At 35.6% G+C, this 20,030-nt stretch overlaps 1 protein-coding gene across 1 annotated transcript in view; it reads left to right on the top strand.

Annotated features, from left to right (window-relative positions):
- mpped2a (metallophosphoesterase domain containing 2a) overlaps positions 1-20,030 on the top strand; it is a 49,905-nt gene that overhangs the window by 12,212 nt on the left and 17,663 nt on the right. Inside the window, exons 3-4 of the mRNA XM_026266670.1 lie at positions 1,945-2,126; positions 9,485-9,710. Of these exons, the coding sequence (XP_026122455.1) occupies positions 1,945-2,126; positions 9,485-9,710 (408 nt within the window). The remainder of the gene's footprint in view (positions 1-1,944; positions 2,127-9,484; positions 9,711-20,030) is intronic.

Genomic DNA, 20,030 nt, shown 5'->3' with positions numbered 1-20,030 from the left:
CTAATAGATTCATATGACTTTGTGTGTGTGTGTGTGTGTGTGTGTGTGTGTGTGTGTGTGTGTGTGTAGGCCACAGAGTTCAGCACGCCAGCCGCTTCCATAACTAGATCTGTCGAGTCTTTTATATATCCGTGGCTGGCCTGACCACCACAGACCACATTTAATCAATAATTGTGTAAGTGTGTGTTTGTGTGTGTGTGTGTGTGCACGGGCCTGCTTTTATTTACTGCATTGTGATCAATAACAAATATTATTTTCCTTCTGCCTGTTTCTCTCGCTCTCTCTCTCCTTTTTAAAGTGTCATGATTTTCTGTGCAGGTGGTTCATTTCAGATATGACTCGGTCATATAAATGTAATCACAATTCAGACTGATGCACGAGCCAGTGACGATGGAAAATGGGCGGATTTTCTTTTCTTCTTTTTCTTCATTCTTCCGTTTTACTTTATTGTGTTTGTTCTTCCTTATATATGTCTTTGTATATTTCTTCTTTTTCTATCGGTCTTCTTTTTTGTCGACTCGCTTTTTTTATTTTCTTTCATATGAATCTATTCTCTTTTATGTACAACTGCTTAACATACTTGTTTTCCTTAATGGAATTGTGTGTGTGTGTGCGTGTGTGTGAGAAAGAGAGAGAGAGAGAGAGAGAGAGAGAGAGAGTGTGTGTTGTGCACAGCGGCCCACCTCCCTTCCTAAGGTCCTTTATATTTTTAGTCGGACAGGAGATGTAAGTGTTAATTAGAGAGCCGAGGGCTTTTTGTCGACTGACAACCCTTTTAGTAATGAAATAATAGTTGGGGGGGTGTGCGGCTTATTGCACGTTTCTGACTTCAATTACAGCCAAGATCCTTTTTTCATTCCTTTTGAGTTATAGAGGAGAATTTCTTCCACCCGCGTCCTCCCCCCAAACTATCTTTGGGAAAATAAATAAAAGGATGTTCAGACAAGAAGAGAGTGATTCTCTTAAATAGACATCAAATGTGAGAATTTCTGAAGGCTGCTTCCATTTCCAGAGCTTCTGCAACAAAAGATTCTGCTCTAGGTTTCACTTTTTCACAAAAGCTGTGAATGCAAATGAGAAAATGTTTCTGCTACAACAGGCTTTTTTTTTTTTTGTATTCCAATTCCAAAATATCAATCTATCCATCTCTTGTTCTATTTGTCTGCCTACCTACATACTTATGGACATAAACAAAATTTATAATGCTTGTATTCCAGATTATAAGAATATAATTTATGCTTGGTCTTTATATTCATTTAGATATTGGTAATTAATTTAAGAATATTTAGGCTATAATGTATAATCTATTAGTCCAAAGGTTGGGGTCGGTAAGTTTTATTTTATTTTTTTTGAAAAATAATACTTTTATTCAGCACGGATGCATACTATTTGACAAATAGGACATTTCATATGTTTAAGAAATTATGATCTTCATACTGAAAATATGCTTGTTTTCAACATTGATAATAATAAGAAATGTTTCTCGAGCACCAAGTCAATCAAAGTAGAATGATTTCTGAAGGATATCGTAAATTAAAATAGAAATCAGCGATTCAAAATTCTAATAATATTTCATAATATTTACTGTTTTAATGTACATGCAGCCTAGGTGACCATTAAAGACTTCCTTCAAAAACATGACAAAATCTTACCAATCCCAGACTTAAGAAATATGGATCAATTCCAGTACTATCACAAATCCAGTTTCTTAATGTTTCCGTCACACATGCATCTGTTCTAGATACAATCTTTTGCCGCTATAGTGATACTTCTTCATTCACTAAATTTGTATTTTGTGTGGTTGGTTCTGTCATGGTAGGAGCATAGCAATGACAGACTGCTTTTAAGCACGTCACTGAGCTCATGCGGCAGTTGTGTACAGTTATTTCTGCTGATTTTCTCCTTCTCTTTCTCTCCCTCCATCTGTCTCTCTCTCGCTCTCAGGGTGGACCCCACCTCGTACGACAGTCCCAAGCCGAGTGGCCACACGCGTTTTGTGTGTGTGTCGGACACACACTCTCGGACAGATGGCATCCAGATGCCTTACGGGGATGTTCTGCTGCACACGGGGGACTTCACCGAGCTGGGCCTGCCCTCGGAGGTCAAGAAGTTTAACGACTGGTTAGGTAAAGAGCTGCGATTAACCACAGCTTAACCCCTTGCATCTCAGCTGACCCTCACACACACGCAGGGTTTAGCGACGTGTGAAGGGGTGGTGACAGGTTTAGTTTCTCCTTACAGCATCTGTGTTCAGTGGGCTGTCCGTTTCATTACTGAATCTTTTTTTCTGTTCAGTGAGGAATTCTGGGTACTCTTAGTCATTTTGTGAGTTTTTTTTTTTAATGCTGGTTTTCCTCAACCTTTAAACAAATTATTGGTCATAATTTGTACTCATTACTACTGTTTTTACTGTAAAGTAATTCGGCAACGGTGAGTGTAATTTAAAAAAAAAACTCTTAAAAACATTTTTGTAAAACTTAAACAACTCTGAACTTTTGAATGGTAGTGTATCTGTGCCACTGTAGCTCATACAGATTGATTGATACATATTTATAATCCAGAATCCTTTACATTTTTATGTTTGCTTTTATGTAATTTTTACTCTGTAATTCTGTCTACAGTAGAAGTCTCCAGTGTTGCCAATAAGCCACACTTCAACGACAGTAAAATGAAGAAAAATCCATTGAAAATAATAGTATATCTAATTTGATCAACAAAAAATCAAAATTAACAAATTAAAAATTAACTTTTACTATGTTGTAATGGAATGAAATGCACAAAAATGTCAAATTTACAAAACTCTATATAAAAAAACAAAAATTTTAATTTAAAGAAGTAGGCTTTGATTTAACAGTAACAATTTGTTAAAATGAGCAAACTAAATTAATATGAAAAATATATTAGTATAGTATACTCTGCTTCTTATAATCATTGAGATCTATTTTGATCTTTTTATCTGGTGTAGACATGGTGTAAGAATTATTTAGTATTTTCTACAAGACTTTCTAATTACTGATTCATAGGAGAGCAATGGAACTTCATTAGCAACTAATTATGCTTATTTATGTAGGGTTAAATTCAACATGGTTTAACGTGTAGGAACAATCCTCTGAGAAAAATATGTAGAATACAGATGAAGAAAAAGCTGAAAATTGTGAGGATCAGAATTTTCAGCTTTGTTTACTTATTCAGCCTAGAGGAAAGAGTCAAGATTTTGTTAACATTTTACACAAATTGGTATTAAATGTTGGGTTTTAGAAACCCTTAGCATAAATTGCTATTTTATAGGCAGTTGTCTGCTGATTAGCAGTATATTAGATAACCAGCTGTCAGAATAGCTATTGAAAAAGTACATTTCCTGACAAAAAAGTATGATTTGTTGTCGACAAAGAACCCCAGATCGTAGCCAGCTTGCAGCACGTGGCCGTCACGGATGTTGTTACTGTGACACACTGTGAGATTGATAGATTTGAGATTGAAACATCAGTCCTGACTTCCATAACTCTTGTTAATATATCTGTTTGGAGGCCCTTGATGCGTGACGTGCTGTCATTAGTTTGAGCATAACACACATATACACACACAATCTGTTATGTGCTGTGTGTTAGCATGCATGGAGTTTGTAATTTGCATAAGTCTTGGCTTTCGTAATGCATTGCAAATCTCATTGTATTCTAGGAAATTCATGTGTTTTCATTTCAGTTAAGAAAGTCATACATTTCTCGGGATTTGAACTGTGGGTTATTTGAGTTTAAATTAAGCTTTTATATTGTATTTTGTTTACAATATATTTTGTTTATACATTTCTTTCATGTGGTTTTTTGTTTACTTACCATGACTGAAAGAAATTAAGCTAAAATTATAAAACCACTCTTTTTACCATTCTTTTCAAAATACTGTGGGATTACTTCAAAGTACTGCACACCATGGTATTGCCATGGTTCAGGTCAAAAAAAAAAATTCTTAGTGATGTTTTAGTTGTTTTCTTGAATAATTCTGTTCTTAGAAATGTAGTTTAGAAGGTTTCTGTTTTGGTTTGTTCATGTGTGTAGTAGTGATGGGAAGTTCGGATCATTTTACTGACTCTGAGTCTTGTTTGCATGAATTTTGCACATGCACGACTGAACAAGACCCATTATGTAGTAATTATGTACTAGTGTGTAGTAATTCCTGCACCTCAAGTCCTATGTGATCCTGTGATTTAGTTGAGGTGTAGATCAAAACACGTGATTAAATCAAACGCTTGCCGACATCCGGAGCTCTGTTGGTGCCGAGGGTTTGGGATGCTGGCATGCACCGGACACAGACATAAAGAGATCACACTGACCCGTAAAGTGTGATGTCATACTGTTTTTATGTGTATCCATGTGGCCTCTCTACATGAGCTGTGTGCCACAAGCAATGTGCGGGTGTTAGAGAAGAACTAAATATAAGTTAAAAAAAAGTACTAAAATTGCAAAATGTAACTTTTTTAAAAATATTATGACATTAGTTCAGCTGGTTTCAAAATAACGATTTTAGATGTTAGTTTTTAAGTAGCAATTTAGCAAGCATTGCAAAACTTTTTTTGTCATTTTGATGTATTGCGATTACTTTCGCAAGAACATGAACATGGACATTTCCAACTATGCAAAATCAATACTGCACGTAATTTCTTTCTAAAATGTTTCAGACCATTAAGTGACCAGAAATGGTAGTTTTCCCGCCAAAAGTAGCATAAACTGTCGGTTTTCTCTTTTATTGAGCAATGATTTAAAGAAAATCTTGATACGAAGTTAGTTCAAAGTCAATATGGTTGCAACTTGGTGTGAACAGTTTGATTCAGTGAATAGGTTCATTCAGAAATTAGATTCACTGATTCATATCATATACTGTATATAGTTTTTTTTGCTAAATGAAGAATGTCTTTGTACATTTTCTTTGTTTACTTTTTAGCAAAGTAGTTTGTCATTATTTCCAATGCAGTGTCTATAGGTTTTGTTAGTTTATGTATTTATGTTTTTTGGACCCACACAACTGTTATTGCTCCGTTTTTATGATAACTTTCTTATAAATATCTTCAATATAAAAGTACTGCAACAAAATTTGCTTCTTCTAATCTCTGTAGTAGCATGACAGTAGTTCAAATGTTGTCAATGTCAAATCTGAGTCTGAGGGTGCAAAAAATCTAAATACTGAGAAAATCAACTTTAAAGTTGTCCAAATAAATTCTTAGCAAAGAATATTGCTAATCAAAATTAAGTTTTGATATATTTATGGTAGGAAATTTACAAAATATCTTCATGGAACATGATCTTAATACTTAATATCATAATGATTTTCGCCATAAAAGAAAAATCGATAAGTTTGACCTATATAAGGTTTTTTTTTTTTTTTTTTTTTTTTTTTTGGCTATTGCAACAAATGTTCCCCAGCGAAACATTTTTATCAACTTTTTGTGCTCCAGGGTCATGTTTAGTATTTCATATGTATTTAGATCCTAATTTTTGGGCCTACAAAACAATTGCTGCTCTTTCAAATTGTTTCTCCAATATATTCAGTGTAGAATCGATGACTACTTTTTACTATAAGTTGATCATTTAAATAACAAGTGACTTGAATCTTGGCAAGTTGCAATTTCAAAGTAGTTTCTAAGACACTTGTATTTGTATTTGCAGGAGCCTGGTTTTTGATGTCACAGGCTCTTAGTTTGTCCTTCGCGCTGTCATTCTACCCATGCATACTCTCGTGTCACACGCGGTTGAAATAGTGCATTGGAAGACAAGAAACGGAGAGAGCTGTCGGCAATCTTTCCATCCCTCCATCTATCAATGTACTTGACGCCACTTTTTTTTTGTATCTGGCATGTGACACCCAGCAGCTTTTGAAGTGCCTGGTGGTCAGAGAATGCACCGACTTTCTTATTATTCACGTCTCAAAGGAAACCTGACGATGAAATTATTTTCCACATCATCGCTTTTTGTTGTAAACACACAGCTGGGCGCTGATAGATAACCTCATCATGGCTGAAAGCTGTCTTCTGTCAAAAGCCATGTTTGAAGAGGAGAGTTTAGTCGGTTTAAAACAAATCATTCCCTCGAACATGACGCGATGATGGAGTAGTTTATATAAGCCTTTTGACAAACTCCATAAGAAAGTTGCTCAGATGAGCCTGAAGTGGATCGTTGGGAAAAATAATCTTTGTGTTTTCATTGTCTGAGCCAAAGCATTCCGGTTATACAGTATTTTCCGGAGAGTTCCAGAACATAAATGCTTGCGTCTCTTTCCAAGGTCACTTCTTTGTTCCTTAGCAGTAGGGGCTAAATGATACAGGAGAAAAAAAACAAAAAAACATGAAACGCCTCTATAAATTAAACTTCCAAGTGGTGTTGTTTATTTTAGGCCGTCTAAATACTGCCGGTTTTCTCATTCCTCTCCCTCTCTTTTTTTTTTTTTTTGAATTTGCCTCATTCACAATGCATTTTCGTGAAGCGTAGCTCACTTTTGTTTGTTTTTCTGGCACAGAAAGCCCGGCTGCTAATCGTTGTCATTGATCATGGTTTTTGTTGATAAGTGGGATCGATTCTCAGGAATCGTTTGCTGGGAATGAGGTTTCTTTGCTTAAGTTCAGTACTGCTCGATATCTTGCCCGTGAGATCTGACCTGTACTCCTCCGTGTGGGATTCACGGATGCAAACATGGATCTGTGATCCGTAAATAAGGAGCTTTTTTAGGTCTCGACTTCGTTTGTCTGAGTTCACTGGTTATTTCTTTGATCAATGCAGGACAGCCGATAGATCCAATGTCCAATAGATCAGCTTTGTGCCTTTGTTTTGCAGTGTTGTGAGGGTGGAAAAAGAAAGTGTTTGCATGTTTTAAACTGTCAATGCTGAGATATAGATATAGCTAGCCTTAAAATGAGAATCGTGCACTCATTCTCATGTCATTGCAAACCTGTATGACTTCTTTTTTTGTTCTTGTATTAAACAGGAAAGGTTTATTTTTAAAGAATATCCTGCTCTTTACAATAGGCTTCTCAAATGACACAAAATATTTACAAAACTTTAATTAGTCTTAAATTAGTCCATATGATTCATGAAACTTGCCATAATTTGAGTTCTTATTTGCTAAAAATCTTCTGCGGAGACCTGATCATTGATTCAGTAGGAACTCGAGAGTCAAATCAGTCAGATTCATGAACAAATCATGTAAGCAGTAAGTTGCTAAATAGCATAATTTGTGGCTTAATAAGACACTAAATTAAAATCAAAATATCTCTTCTAAATTTTTACCCGTCATACATCGTTTTGTGGATTCATGAACCAAATAAACTGATTCATTGGAAATATCTGAGTTCAAATAAAAGTTTCATTCACAAAGAAGATTGTCACGATTTGGACCATTTTAATGATGCTTTTTGACCTTTTTTTTTTTTTAGCTTGACACCCCCAGTTCTCATTTCCTTTCATTACACAAAAATAGTTTTTATTCTTAAAGCATACTCTTTAAAAAAATGAATCTTTTGTGTTAACGTAATAGAAGAAAATACGTCATGCTAGTTTGGAAAAATATAATGAAGAGTAATGTAATTTTTGGCGAACTATTGCTTTAATTCATGATTGAACGTTTGGTGATTTGTGCTGTTGGGCTTTCTGGTGCCATTTGCTCTTTGTTTTTAATTCTATTCATCAAATCCCACATGTTTTTTTTTTTTTTTTTTTTTTTTTTTTTGTGCAGCGGTTGAAAAACTTGACGAATGTGATTGCACCGCTCTGTTTTCAACAAAATACACATGTTCCCTACCAGTCATCCTTCAGTTTCAGATGTTTACGGTGTGTAGTTTATTTTCACTAATTTGATTTACATTCATTACGCGCAGCCATTGCCAAAACTGTGCCCCGTGCTGGTCCTCTGATGTAAATCAGATTCAAACACTGAGGCTAAACCCAGATTCCTTTGACTGTAAGCGCTTTCCCATACGCTACATACCTTCCTATGTATTCCTCCGTAGCTTCTTCCAAGTAATAAACAGAGTTTATATCCACAGTCCTCTTCGAAAAATACATTTTGATGGCAATAAAATGTTGTAAAAATCCCTGCGGGGATGCAGAAGATGCAGTCGGTGGGGAGGTAATTGCATTCTAGGCCTCTTTCCGCCATGGAGATGCTGGCATGAAGCTCGTCCGCTGGGGGATTGTGATTCGGTTTTGTGCGACGGGAAAGCTCCATGTAAATGGATCCGTGATGGCGTTCGGCTGACTGCGGACCGCGGAGCTGAGAGATGGGCTCCTGTTATTAGATTAGACTGGGATTTATGATATATCCCAGTTTATATAGTGCCGAGCGCATGGAAGGAGCAAGAAAGTAAATTAAACTGCTAGGAAAGTGTTTACTTTTAAATCGGGTTATCTTTTTATTTTCTTTATACTTTCGGTCAAGCGTTTTGCTCCTTTCTGATGCCTTTACAGTTCCAGATTTAATAGGTTTTTATTGTTTTCCAAAAAAGACACACTTCCAATTCAAATTGTGAAAAGCCTTTATTAAAGTGGCTATTTCACACTGTTCTCTTTCATGAAAGTGAACAAATAATGGGCTGCGAACAGCACCTGCAGACATATTTCATAGAGCTTCTGATCAAACCGGATTTTGACTTTTATTATGTCTTTGCTTTTTTCATTTTTAGTCCCATTTTGCTTTGAAAAGCACCTTGTTTAATCTGTTTTTGGTTGGTGAAATATTGTGAGTTGTTTTGTTCTCAAACTCACTCCGCATTTGAAGCGTTCCATATGTGTTATGCAATCCCCTGAGCGACGGACTGTGTGTTTTCCTGTCATATAGAAAGAGAGGGTCGCTCTTTTTGTTTGAGTTCTGTGAAGAACCACTTCCCCTGTTGCATTTTCCTGATGTACCAGCACAAAAGAGCTTTGCTGTGACGATGGAAGATGAAGTGAGGAAGAGAAAAGAGAAAACGGGGTGGAAGCGTGACTTTAATAAATGTCTGGAGTATGTTGAGTTTTATCGCACTTTCTGTAGAAGGAAAAAGAAAGGCCATTGGACAGTACCTTTATCCTTGATTTAAAAGCCTTTCTGATATGTTTTAGCTTTTATTTCCTTGTAGTCAATATCCAAGAACCATGTCCTTGTAGTCAATAAGCAAAAACCATGAACTTCAACAGAACATTTTTTGTGATAAATTCATATGTGACCAGACGCGAGTTCCATTGACAAGAAATATGTCTGTCAATGGTGAATGCAAACTAGTGTGAAACAATGTCCAACCAGAAGATGTTGTGATGTTTAGCATGCAGTAATGGGGTATATGATTTTGGACCAATGAGATTTCTTTGTAGGCGCATGGTTAGGTTGCACTATTATTGTAAAAATGTCAACTTCTATATTGTCACAATTCTTCTAAACCACTCCTTTAGTTGCCATTATTTGTTGAATATGAATATCTAGGTTTAATGTTCTGTTTTAACATGTATGCTTTTCTGTGGTGTTGCAGGCAGCCTTCCATATGAGTTTAAAGTGGTGATCGCTGGGAATCATGAGCTGACCTTCGATAAGGATTTCATGTCGGAGCTGGTCAAGCAGGATTACTATCGCTTTCCCTCCGTGTCCAAGTTGAAACCCGAGGACTTTGACAATGTTCAGTCTCTCCTGACAAACTGTGTTTACCTGCAGGACTCTGACGTCACCGTCAAAGGCTTTCGAATATATGGCGCGCCATGGTAAGTTGTTGTCGTCATCATCATCATTCCTTTTTTGAAGATTTATGTTAGTTTATCAGTGTTTGACAATGTCAAATAGTTTACCAATTAACAGACTTAAGAGAATTTGCATCAGTGATTTAGTCTTTTTTTCCAGGTTTGAGTTCACAACAACTTTAGACTAGATACGTCCACTTCTGTAACGTGACTGTTTCTCAGTGGGCAATAATGCGGGATCGAACTCGATATTTTCCATGGGTATTAGATTCAGTTATCATGGTCTGATATTATTATTCACTACTGATTTTTGCATAATTTATTTCCTTTCCATACATTTTTACAAAGTTAAATCAGCAGGAAAGGTTTCGTATATGGGAAATATTGTCTAAAATAGGTCTGTTATGCATTTATACATTAAGTTTATGTGTATTAAATTTGTAAAATATTATTACAACTTAAAATAATCTTCCTCTATTTCATTTTTTTTAATGCAATTTATTCCAGTGATGAAGCGCAGAATTTTCAGCATTATTACTCCAGTCTCCAGTGTCACATGATCCTTCAGAAATCATTCTAAAGGCCCGTTCACACCAAGAACGATAACTATAAAGATAACGATATTAGCGTCCACACCAGCGAACGATATTGTCTGTGTATTCTAAGCGGACGCATGTCTGCTGCTTTAAAATCTCGAGCTCATTACAGCAGGATTGATTCTGATTGGTTGGCAATGTTTTTATCGTTCATCAGGAAAAAAAAAATTGTTCTGAAAGTGATTCCAACGATATCGTTTCTCTTTGCCTTTATCGTTATAGTTGTGGTGTGGACTCCGCTATTCTTTAATATTGAGAACGATTTTTAGAACTATATCTTTATAGTTTATCGTGCTTGGTGTGAACGGGCCTTAATATGCCGATTTGCTGCTCAAGAAACATATCAATTTTGAAAACAATTTTAATGCTTAATATTTTAATAATGAATTTTTTTCAAGATTATTTGATAAATAGAAAGTCCAAAAGTACAGCACTTATTTGAAATATAAATCCTTTAGCATTATAAATATCTTTAGTATCAGTTTAATGTATCCTTGCTGTATAAAGGTAATTATGGAATTAACAAATACCAAGAAACAACATGCTCAGAAAGTTAATAGTTAAAATACTGTAAATATGAAATTTTGAATCCATATGAACTTTCTAAAGCTCTTTTGATGTCGTTTCTGTGCCACAGCACATTAGTAAACAAGCGGCCTGAGAAAGCACCTCCGCGTCATTCCCATACTCCATCCCCGTGTGTTTGAATTTCCTCGGATGCTCTGATCCTCTTGGAACCTGCGTGTTTTTCTAGCGCTGCTGTGGGAATCGCTCGCCTCGCGCTCTATTGGGCAGCCCATTTAGCTGCACCTCTGCCCTACTTCCTGTTTTCCTAGCGTCCAACTAAAAAGATAGAATGGCCCTGAACTATAATTATCCCGCACAACATCTTTAATGCTTCCTGGCATTTTCTATTTTTACGTCTTGCCCCTTAGACTCTGTTTTCCTGTGTGTTTTTTCCCCTCTTAAGAGCCATTGTGAGATTCACCTCTTGCGCTGTCTTGTTTTTTGTCTATAATTAGCTGTGAAATGAAGTTAAAGAGGGCGTTGCAGAGGGCAAACCTGCAAAATATAGTGAAACAGACAGTGGGGAAGCGGAAAACAGAGGGAGGAAGTGGAGAAGGAAGGAAGCAAGCCCCCCGTGGCCCTTTAGCGTGAAAGCTGCTAAATGTCTGTTGTGACAGCGTGGGGTCTTGTGGGAAACGGGGAGGAGGGGCCTGGTGGGTGGATACTGATAACTCACACACACACACACACACACACACACACACACACACACACACACACACACACACACACAGATGGTCGTGAGGTGGTCAGTATGACCGGCAGCGCTAAGTCTCTCTATAAAACCATTTGGGTGGCCCTGGTGTGGCATGTGTCTCATCTGGCCAAGAAATTTGAGAAGCCGGCTAATTTGTATTACCATATTGTCACACCATCGAATGTGTAACATAAGTCACCAGTTCGGTGAATATTGTGAGGGCAGACCGGCCGTTCGCCTCTAGCGCTGCTGACTCATTCCCGAGAGTGAAAACGGAGAGAAAGTGGTCTTAAAAGAAAAGAAAGGTATCCATAAAGCTATCCTGATGGACAGATGGGAGACAGTAATGGCATACTTTGAGACACAGAGACAAACGGTGACAGAGGAAGGGCTGGAAAGAGAGACAGCGAAAGGACAGGTGTCGGAAAAAGAGGAGAAATGCATAAAGAAATCAGAAATTGCTGATGCAGATAGACATGGCGGTGGCTTTATTGATGGGAACACATCATGCACAGACACGCTCCGGGAATCAAATACATCTTCACACCAGGATCTTATCTCACTGAGATATTAAAAAAAGAGGATTTTATATTTTGTAGTTCAGTCTGTTTGAAAAAATCAGATGTGCAGCTAATTGTTTTCAATATATTTTGTGTATTTGATACAAATACATTTATTTTTATAATATTAATGTCACTTATTTAGTAATTTAGCATTACGTGTAAATAGTTGAAAAGTAATAAAAATAATAATGATATTGTAGTGTTGCATGAACCGAGTGAGAAGTAATATCACTTAATAAGTAATTTAACATTAATTTTTAATGAATAGTTCACCTTAAAACGAAAAATAAAAAGTCATTATCTTAACTTTCATTTCATTCCAAACCTGTTATAGTTTTATTAGCAAATCAGTGTTGCTTTAGCATTATTTATATTGATTGAATTACCTTTCATATTTATATTTTCTGCTGACTTTTAATTAGCATTTTTTAATTTTAAGAATGAGTCATTTTATTTTTTGTATTTTTATATAAATCTATATAGATTTATTTTTTATTTAAATTGTCTTTTTTATTGAAAATACAATATAAAGTATAATACTTTTTAGACTATTTCATTATAGTCATATTCCATGTGATGATGATCTGTTGGACATGTACCAGTGTTAAAAGCACCAGTCTTCAGTTCGGGGTGACGTGTTGAGAAAATTAGCAGCCTTAAGCTATAAAAGCCCTAAAAACTGCAAAAAAGAGGAGAAAAAAAACTTTTGAAGATACATGTTTCAGGAAGGGTTGATGTACACTACTGTTTAAACATTTGGGAACGATAAGCTTTATCAAATGTTTTTGAAAGAAAACATCGAGGTTGCAGTTCTTTGAACAAAATATAATAAAAACAGGACTACTGTCAAATATTATTACAATTTAATATATCTTAAAATGTAATTTAGTCCTTTTATAGCAAAGCTGAGTTTTTATTAGCCATTACTTTTTAACTTCAATCAATCAATAAAATAAAATAAAATAAATGGTAATTTACTGCCCTCAAACTTTTGCACTATAGTGTATATCTTATATCTAAAACTTTGGAAAAGATTAAATAAAGTTATTATAGCGAACTAAGAACCAATTACAAATGTAATGATAAAGGTTCTAATGCTATAATTATATATATATTTTTTAAGCCAGCTACTGTTTGCATAGCGACAGAGAACCCAGACATCTTTCAGGAAGTGGCCTTTTGTTCAGGAACATCCTGGTGCTTTTGTCTGCTCCACGAGATCAGACCCTGGCCTGACCTCAGAGAGCCACTTCCACAAACAATCTCACACAACACCATAAAACCCTTGGAAATGAAAGGACAAGAAACCATGAACTGAGATAAAAAGACTCAACAGTTGACATATGCACCGGCTTTGATCGACTAAGACCCTTATGTTTAGATAATGGTCACTCGAGTATGTAAATTTAAACCTAAGAAACTCGAAACATTTCCATTTTCAGGTGGAATTAAATTTGAAGCCATTTCGAAACCAGCATTCAACAAGCGGCTGGTGTTCTTGGGTGATTTTCGAGTTTGAATGGTTGATGGATGCCTTCAGATGCAGCACGCTGAGTGAAAGCCGTGTGAGGGGTCGAGGTACTCAGGTTTGGGTATTAAGGAGAAGGGTGGGGTGTCTGTCTGTCTGGCTTTTTAAAGCAGTAATCTCCCCGAAGGCCTGACCCGTCTGGTCATGTGATGCAGTTCAGATGGGGTGAGTCCTTCTGCTAGTCAATCTGGGCATAAGACCAGCGCCACTCCCCGGGGGTTAAGACAGACTCTTATACGCTCTTGTGAGATTCAATCCCTTTAAACATCAGAAGAACATTTCAAGCATGTTTTCGTGGGCACAATAAATATTTGCCTGAAAGATGCCAAGCTACGACTGATTTTTGTAGAGTAAAAAAAAATGGCTTTTTTCAATTTATATCCTTACCAATGAAAATTTGAGTGAAATTGGGCCAAAAAAAGGTTGATTCATCATCATTCATTTCAAATCTTTGCTTTGTTGATTGAAAGTCATAATGGTAATTGCCAAGTTCTTCTTTTTTTTTTTTTTTTTTTGGTGAATAAAATATATAATCATATGTAAATAAATAAATGTATACAAATACACACACACACACACACACACACACACACATATATATATATATATATATATATATATATATATATATATATATATATATATATATATATATATACATATATATTCACTTACATATGCGATTCAAAAGGAATTAATATGACCGGTACATTGAGGTTATAATAAAAATTTTCAATAACTAATTTACATAAACTATTTGTTTATCTATTTGTATGTAACATATTCACTATATATATATATATATATATATATATATATATATATATATATATATATATATATATATATATATATATATATAAACAATGTGTGTGTGTGTGTATAAGTAATTGATGACATGACAAGTTATATTCAAATAAATATTACATTTTTTTTATAAATATAGTTCTGGATTTTTTTTATAAATATATATATATATATATATATATATATATATATATATATATATATATATATATATATATATATATATATATATATATATATATATATATATATATATATATATATATATATATATATATGTTTTTTTTTTTACAGAAATATATTTATAAAAATAAAAAATTTATATTTATTTGAATATAACTTGTCATGTCATCAATTACTTATACACACACACACATTGTTTATATATATATATATATATATATATATATATATATATATATATATATATATATATATTGTGAATGTTACATACAAAAAGATAAACATATATATACACACACACATATATATATATATATATATATATATATATATATATATATATATATATATATATATATATATATATATATATATATATATACTTTTATAGACCATTAATATGACTTACAAAATTGTCTAAAATACTGCATCTTTATTGATCTGATGAAGCCAGCATTGGTAAAAGTACAGCAATACCAAGTTTTCAAAAGTAGACAAAATAGCTAAATAGCACTCATCCAGATCTTGAACGGTTTTGCTCGAGTGTATTCAGCGCTCGTCTGGATGCTGTGAGAGTTTGGCTGTGTTGAGTAAATATTTCTCTGTGGCTCAAACGGGCTGGTGGTGCAGGCGCCAGCCTCTTCTCTCGTTTGTGTTGGCCCGGCGCCCTCAGCCCACGTCCAGTTCTGTACGATAATGTGAAAATCCCCCTCCGTCCACAGGCACTTGCTCCGATGCTCCCTCGTACACAGGCACAGAGACACTTATCCCCTTCCACTGTTCTTAAATGCAGTGAGAGTAATCCTGAGCCGTTCATAATATCTGTCTCCCTCAGCCCTTATCTGAACACAGAGTGATTGATAGTGTGTGGAATAAGACCTCACAGAACCAGAGAGAGAAATGATCGCTTCTCTCAAGCACTTCCAGATTATTGTGTACGTTTGATAACTGCTAGAAAATATTGAATTCGAGACATCCAATCCCCTTATTTTAAGTGCAGTGACAGTCCATGTATATTGTAGCTTCATCGTAATTTCACAAACTGACAGTTGAGCAGGACCTTAATCTTTACAACAATATAGCAATTTTCTATCAGAAACATCATACACTCTTGAAAATAAATGTTTCAATGGTTCCATGATGCACCTTTAACATCCATGGAACTTTTCTAATGCACAAAAAGTTCTTTATAGTGGGGGGAAAAAGGTTCTCATATTATTTTAATATTCTTCACACTAAGAAAAGTTAGTTCTTAATCTTCAACCTAATATTGCCAAACTCAACACCATGATGCTGTGATGTTCTTGGGGTTTAATATTTCAAAATGAAGAAAAATACGACAGCCGTAAATATTACTGTATTTTTTACAGTCGTACAGTAAAATAGAACCTTAGAATTTTTCTTACTTTTTAAAATTATTTTACATGAAAAAATACAGTAGTAATATTTATTTTGTTTATTTTATTTTTTATTTTGTAGTAATAATCATTATAAAAAATATATATATATACACTTATTATTATTATTATTATTATTATTTATTTTTTTAGCACATCAAAGCAGGCGCTTTTTATCACATTTTAAATTCATATATTTATCAGAAAAATTGCAATTAAAACATCTTAAACATTGTAAAACATACTGACCCTATATGACTCCCATCCCTTTTTTTTAGCCTGTTTTGTCGTCCATTAGAGAACAATCATGATCAAGCCACATGACTTTAGTCACAATCCATGTCCATAGCATGAACGTGTCAGGATGAGTTACACATCCAGTTTTGATCATATATTTTGTAGCTTCATATTCTGCTGTTCACAAAAAGTGACTAGAGCAGGCTGACTGGGTTTGTGTTCAGATTTTGGCCTCCTACTGAGAGAACTGTTCAAATGAGAAGGTGTGAGGGTTATGTGTCTCAAGTGATTTGGTAATTTTAGTTTAGGAAACTTTGAAATGGTGGCACCAGGTGATGGACTTACAGTCCGAGCGCTCTACGGTTCCCCGACTGAGCCGTGGGCTTAAAGCGGGGCTCATAATGTAGTCAGGATACTGATACTGGGGGATTTAGACAGTCGGACTTCATACAGACTTTATGGAGCCTACAGGCTAAGGGGGAGGGTTTCTATAACTGTGTGTGTGTGTGTGTGTGTGTGTGAATGGCTTTCCCAGGCCGAGTCGCTCGGTTGACTGAGTGAGTTTTAAATGGCGCATTTGTCATCACCTTTGCCCCACGGAGTGTGACGGGACGCAGAGCTCCCCCTCAAAAACCTCCCGCAGCCCTTCTCACGTATACACTCTCACACACTCCATTCTTCCATCATTGGCTCATCATCCGACCCCCTGCTCTCCACGGGTTACTCCTCTGTCACATTCTCTCCGTCAGGCGAAGGGTCATGACAGCAGCTACTGTTTGAGATCTTCCCGTCACATGCAACACACACACACACACACACACACGACCGTTTACACTATGGTTTTATAGAAAACTAATTGAAATGACTGAAGAGTATAAAAACTTTATTTTTACTTTATTTATGATTACTGTTTACATTTCAGGGTGTCCACAAAAGGAGGCTTTACAGTTTTGTTCCCCACACAGATTTATCCATCAGCGTCCGGTCACAGCTGATAAACCACAGACTGCAGGGAAACTTTGGGGAAACATTTGTTTGTTTGTTTTTCCTCGTGCATTAATTATTTAGCCTTCAATAAATGGGTCTTAGTGTTTGGTTTTCTTCAGGGCTAATTAGGATTTGCTGGAAATGTGCTTGCTTTGTTTTGTTTTTTTTGTGCAAAATTATAATCTTTATTAATTCTGGATTGGTTGGTTGTTTTCCATTAGGTCTCCTACTCTCTTATTCCATTTAAATGTCTGTGATATATATATACACACACACACACACACACACAATGGCATCCAAAAGTTTGGGAACCCCTTGCAGAATCTGTGAAAATGTGTATGATTTTCATAAAATAAGGGAGATCATGATGTTATTTTTTTTATTCAGTACTGTCCTGAGTAAGATATTTTACATAAAAGGTGTTTACATATAGTCCGTCCACAAGACAAAAAAAATTATAAAAATTATTATATAAAAAAAAAAACTTCAAAAGTTTGGAAACCCTTAATTCTTAATACTATGTGTGGTTACCTGGATGACCTACATTTTTTGTGAAGTTTGTTCATGAGTCCCTTGTTTATTCTGAACAGAACACAAACTGATCACTGTTCTTCAGAAAAATCCTCCAGGTCCTGCAGATACTACTTCAGTTTTCCAGCATCTTTTGCATATTTGAACCCTTTCCAGCAGTGACTGTATGATTTTGAGATCCATCTTTCACAGTGGGAACAATTGATGCACTCAAACACAACAATTAAAGAAGGTTCAAACGTTCACTGATGCTCCAGAAGGAAACACGATGCATTAAGCATCACCGGGGGTGAAAACTTTTGGACTTTGAAGATCAAGCTAAATTGTATTTAATTTGTGTTCCAGGAAACATGCAAGTATCTTCTGTTGTTTCTGAAGGGCAGTACAAAATGGAAAAAAATGATATTTCAACAAAATAAGAAATCTTCATCCTGATCAAAAGTTTTCACCCCCGGCTCTTAATGCATCGTGTTTCCTTCTGGAGCATCAGTGAATGTTTAAACCTTTTTTATACTTGTGTTTGAGACCATCTTTTATGTACAATATCTCACTCAGGACAGTACTAAATAAAAAATAAGATGCATTTAGTATGTCCCCTCTTATTTTGTTAATATTATTCCCATTTCACAGCTTCTGCAAGGGGTTCCCAAACTTTCTCATGCCAGTGTGTGTGTGTGTGTGTGTGTGTCTATATATATATATATATATATATATATATATATATATATATATATATATATATATATATATATATATATATATATATAATTGCTTATACCTTTGCATTATAGTGTTTCTTTATATCCCCCTTTTTTGCACCTCCTCCTTTCATTGAGTGCATGAATGGGATGGAGTCTTCTTTGCGTGTTTAAGACGCAGAGTGAAAGAACAAAAACACTTTGCCCTCTGTTGAAGGAGAAGATGGGGGGCGGTTATGGGGTAGAAATCTCTGCGAGTGCTGGAGGAGGGGGAGGAGTGGCCCAACAGGAGAGGGAGGGTCGGAGGAGGTCGTCTGGGAATCTTTGTGTCGTCTTTCCAGGGGCAGACACTACCTGCACTTGTCAGTGATTGCAAGGTGACCCTTGACCGGGGGGAGTGGCGGCTTGTCAACATTAATTAGCGGCCCATGTCTGGGTATGTTCCACAGACCCTCGGCCATGACCGTCAGACAGACAGACCCACAGCGGCAGGCGGGTGACCGCCCCCTCTCGGCTTTGAATGACTCTTTTCTCCTTTCGTGTCAGAGGTCATCGTGTAGCCACGGTCTGCTAATTGTGCTTAAAAACGTGTTTCTTCGTCTCCTGCCTTCTTTCTTCCAGTTTAAACCGCATTCACGTAGCAAAAAACTGCTTAGCATCGTTCTGAAAAGGTGAAGGGAAACATATGGCAGACATCGATGATCTGTGATTAGAAAGACGGAGGTCTGTGCTGACAGGACGTCAAACGGAGCCAGTGTTTGTTTACGTGTACGCACATATGTTAAACACTAACCTTCCCCGCACCGGCCACGAGTTACATACCACACCGCAGCCCCCCACCCTCAATCCATCAGTCTTGGGTCCAAGCAGCCAGAGAGAGAGAGAATTAGCTATAATGAGAACTAGGACAGTTGCATGAATCTAATTACCCGTGAAACGAGCAACATAGTGTTTCTGCTGTTGGCCAGGCCGTTGTTCACCATACACACCGGGGATTTTACATGCACAATGCAAAAACGAGACGCCACACACTATCGTGACCTCACATGACTTAACCATTCATTATGTTTATAAGATTTCAGATCCGTTTATTTTAGTACCAAAGGTCCTGAGTTTAGTTCACGGATTTGGGTTGGTGGATGTCGCAAACTTTAAGCTGAGATGTTATATATATATATATATATATATATATATATATATATATATATATATATATATATATATATATATATATATATATATATATATATATATATATATATATATATATAATCATTTTTTTCTGTATTTTTTCTAATCTTCCTAAAATATTATAATATGATATAGAAAGAGAGATAGAGCCATTCCTCACTGTGTGGGAGAAAAAAAGTGTTTACATTTTTTAAATAATTTATGCTTTGTGTTGTTCCTTTTACTGTCTTTTTACTTGTTCATATCCTTGAGACACAGAAGGATAAAAAAAAACTGCCAATTTATATGACATCCTGTCCATTGTAAGTGCCTATTCTCTCTGACCCTGGCAACACCCAATATAGAAAGGTTAAGACAATACC

The sequence above is a fragment of the Carassius auratus genome, chromosome 7, assembly GCF_003368295.1.
Source record: "Carassius auratus strain Wakin chromosome 7, ASM336829v1, whole genome shotgun sequence".
Taxonomy (NCBI): Eukaryota; Metazoa; Chordata; class Actinopteri; order Cypriniformes; family Cyprinidae; genus Carassius; species Carassius auratus.
The sequence above is the reverse complement of the archived record's forward strand: the minus strand, read 5'-3'. Positions and strand labels throughout refer to the sequence as shown.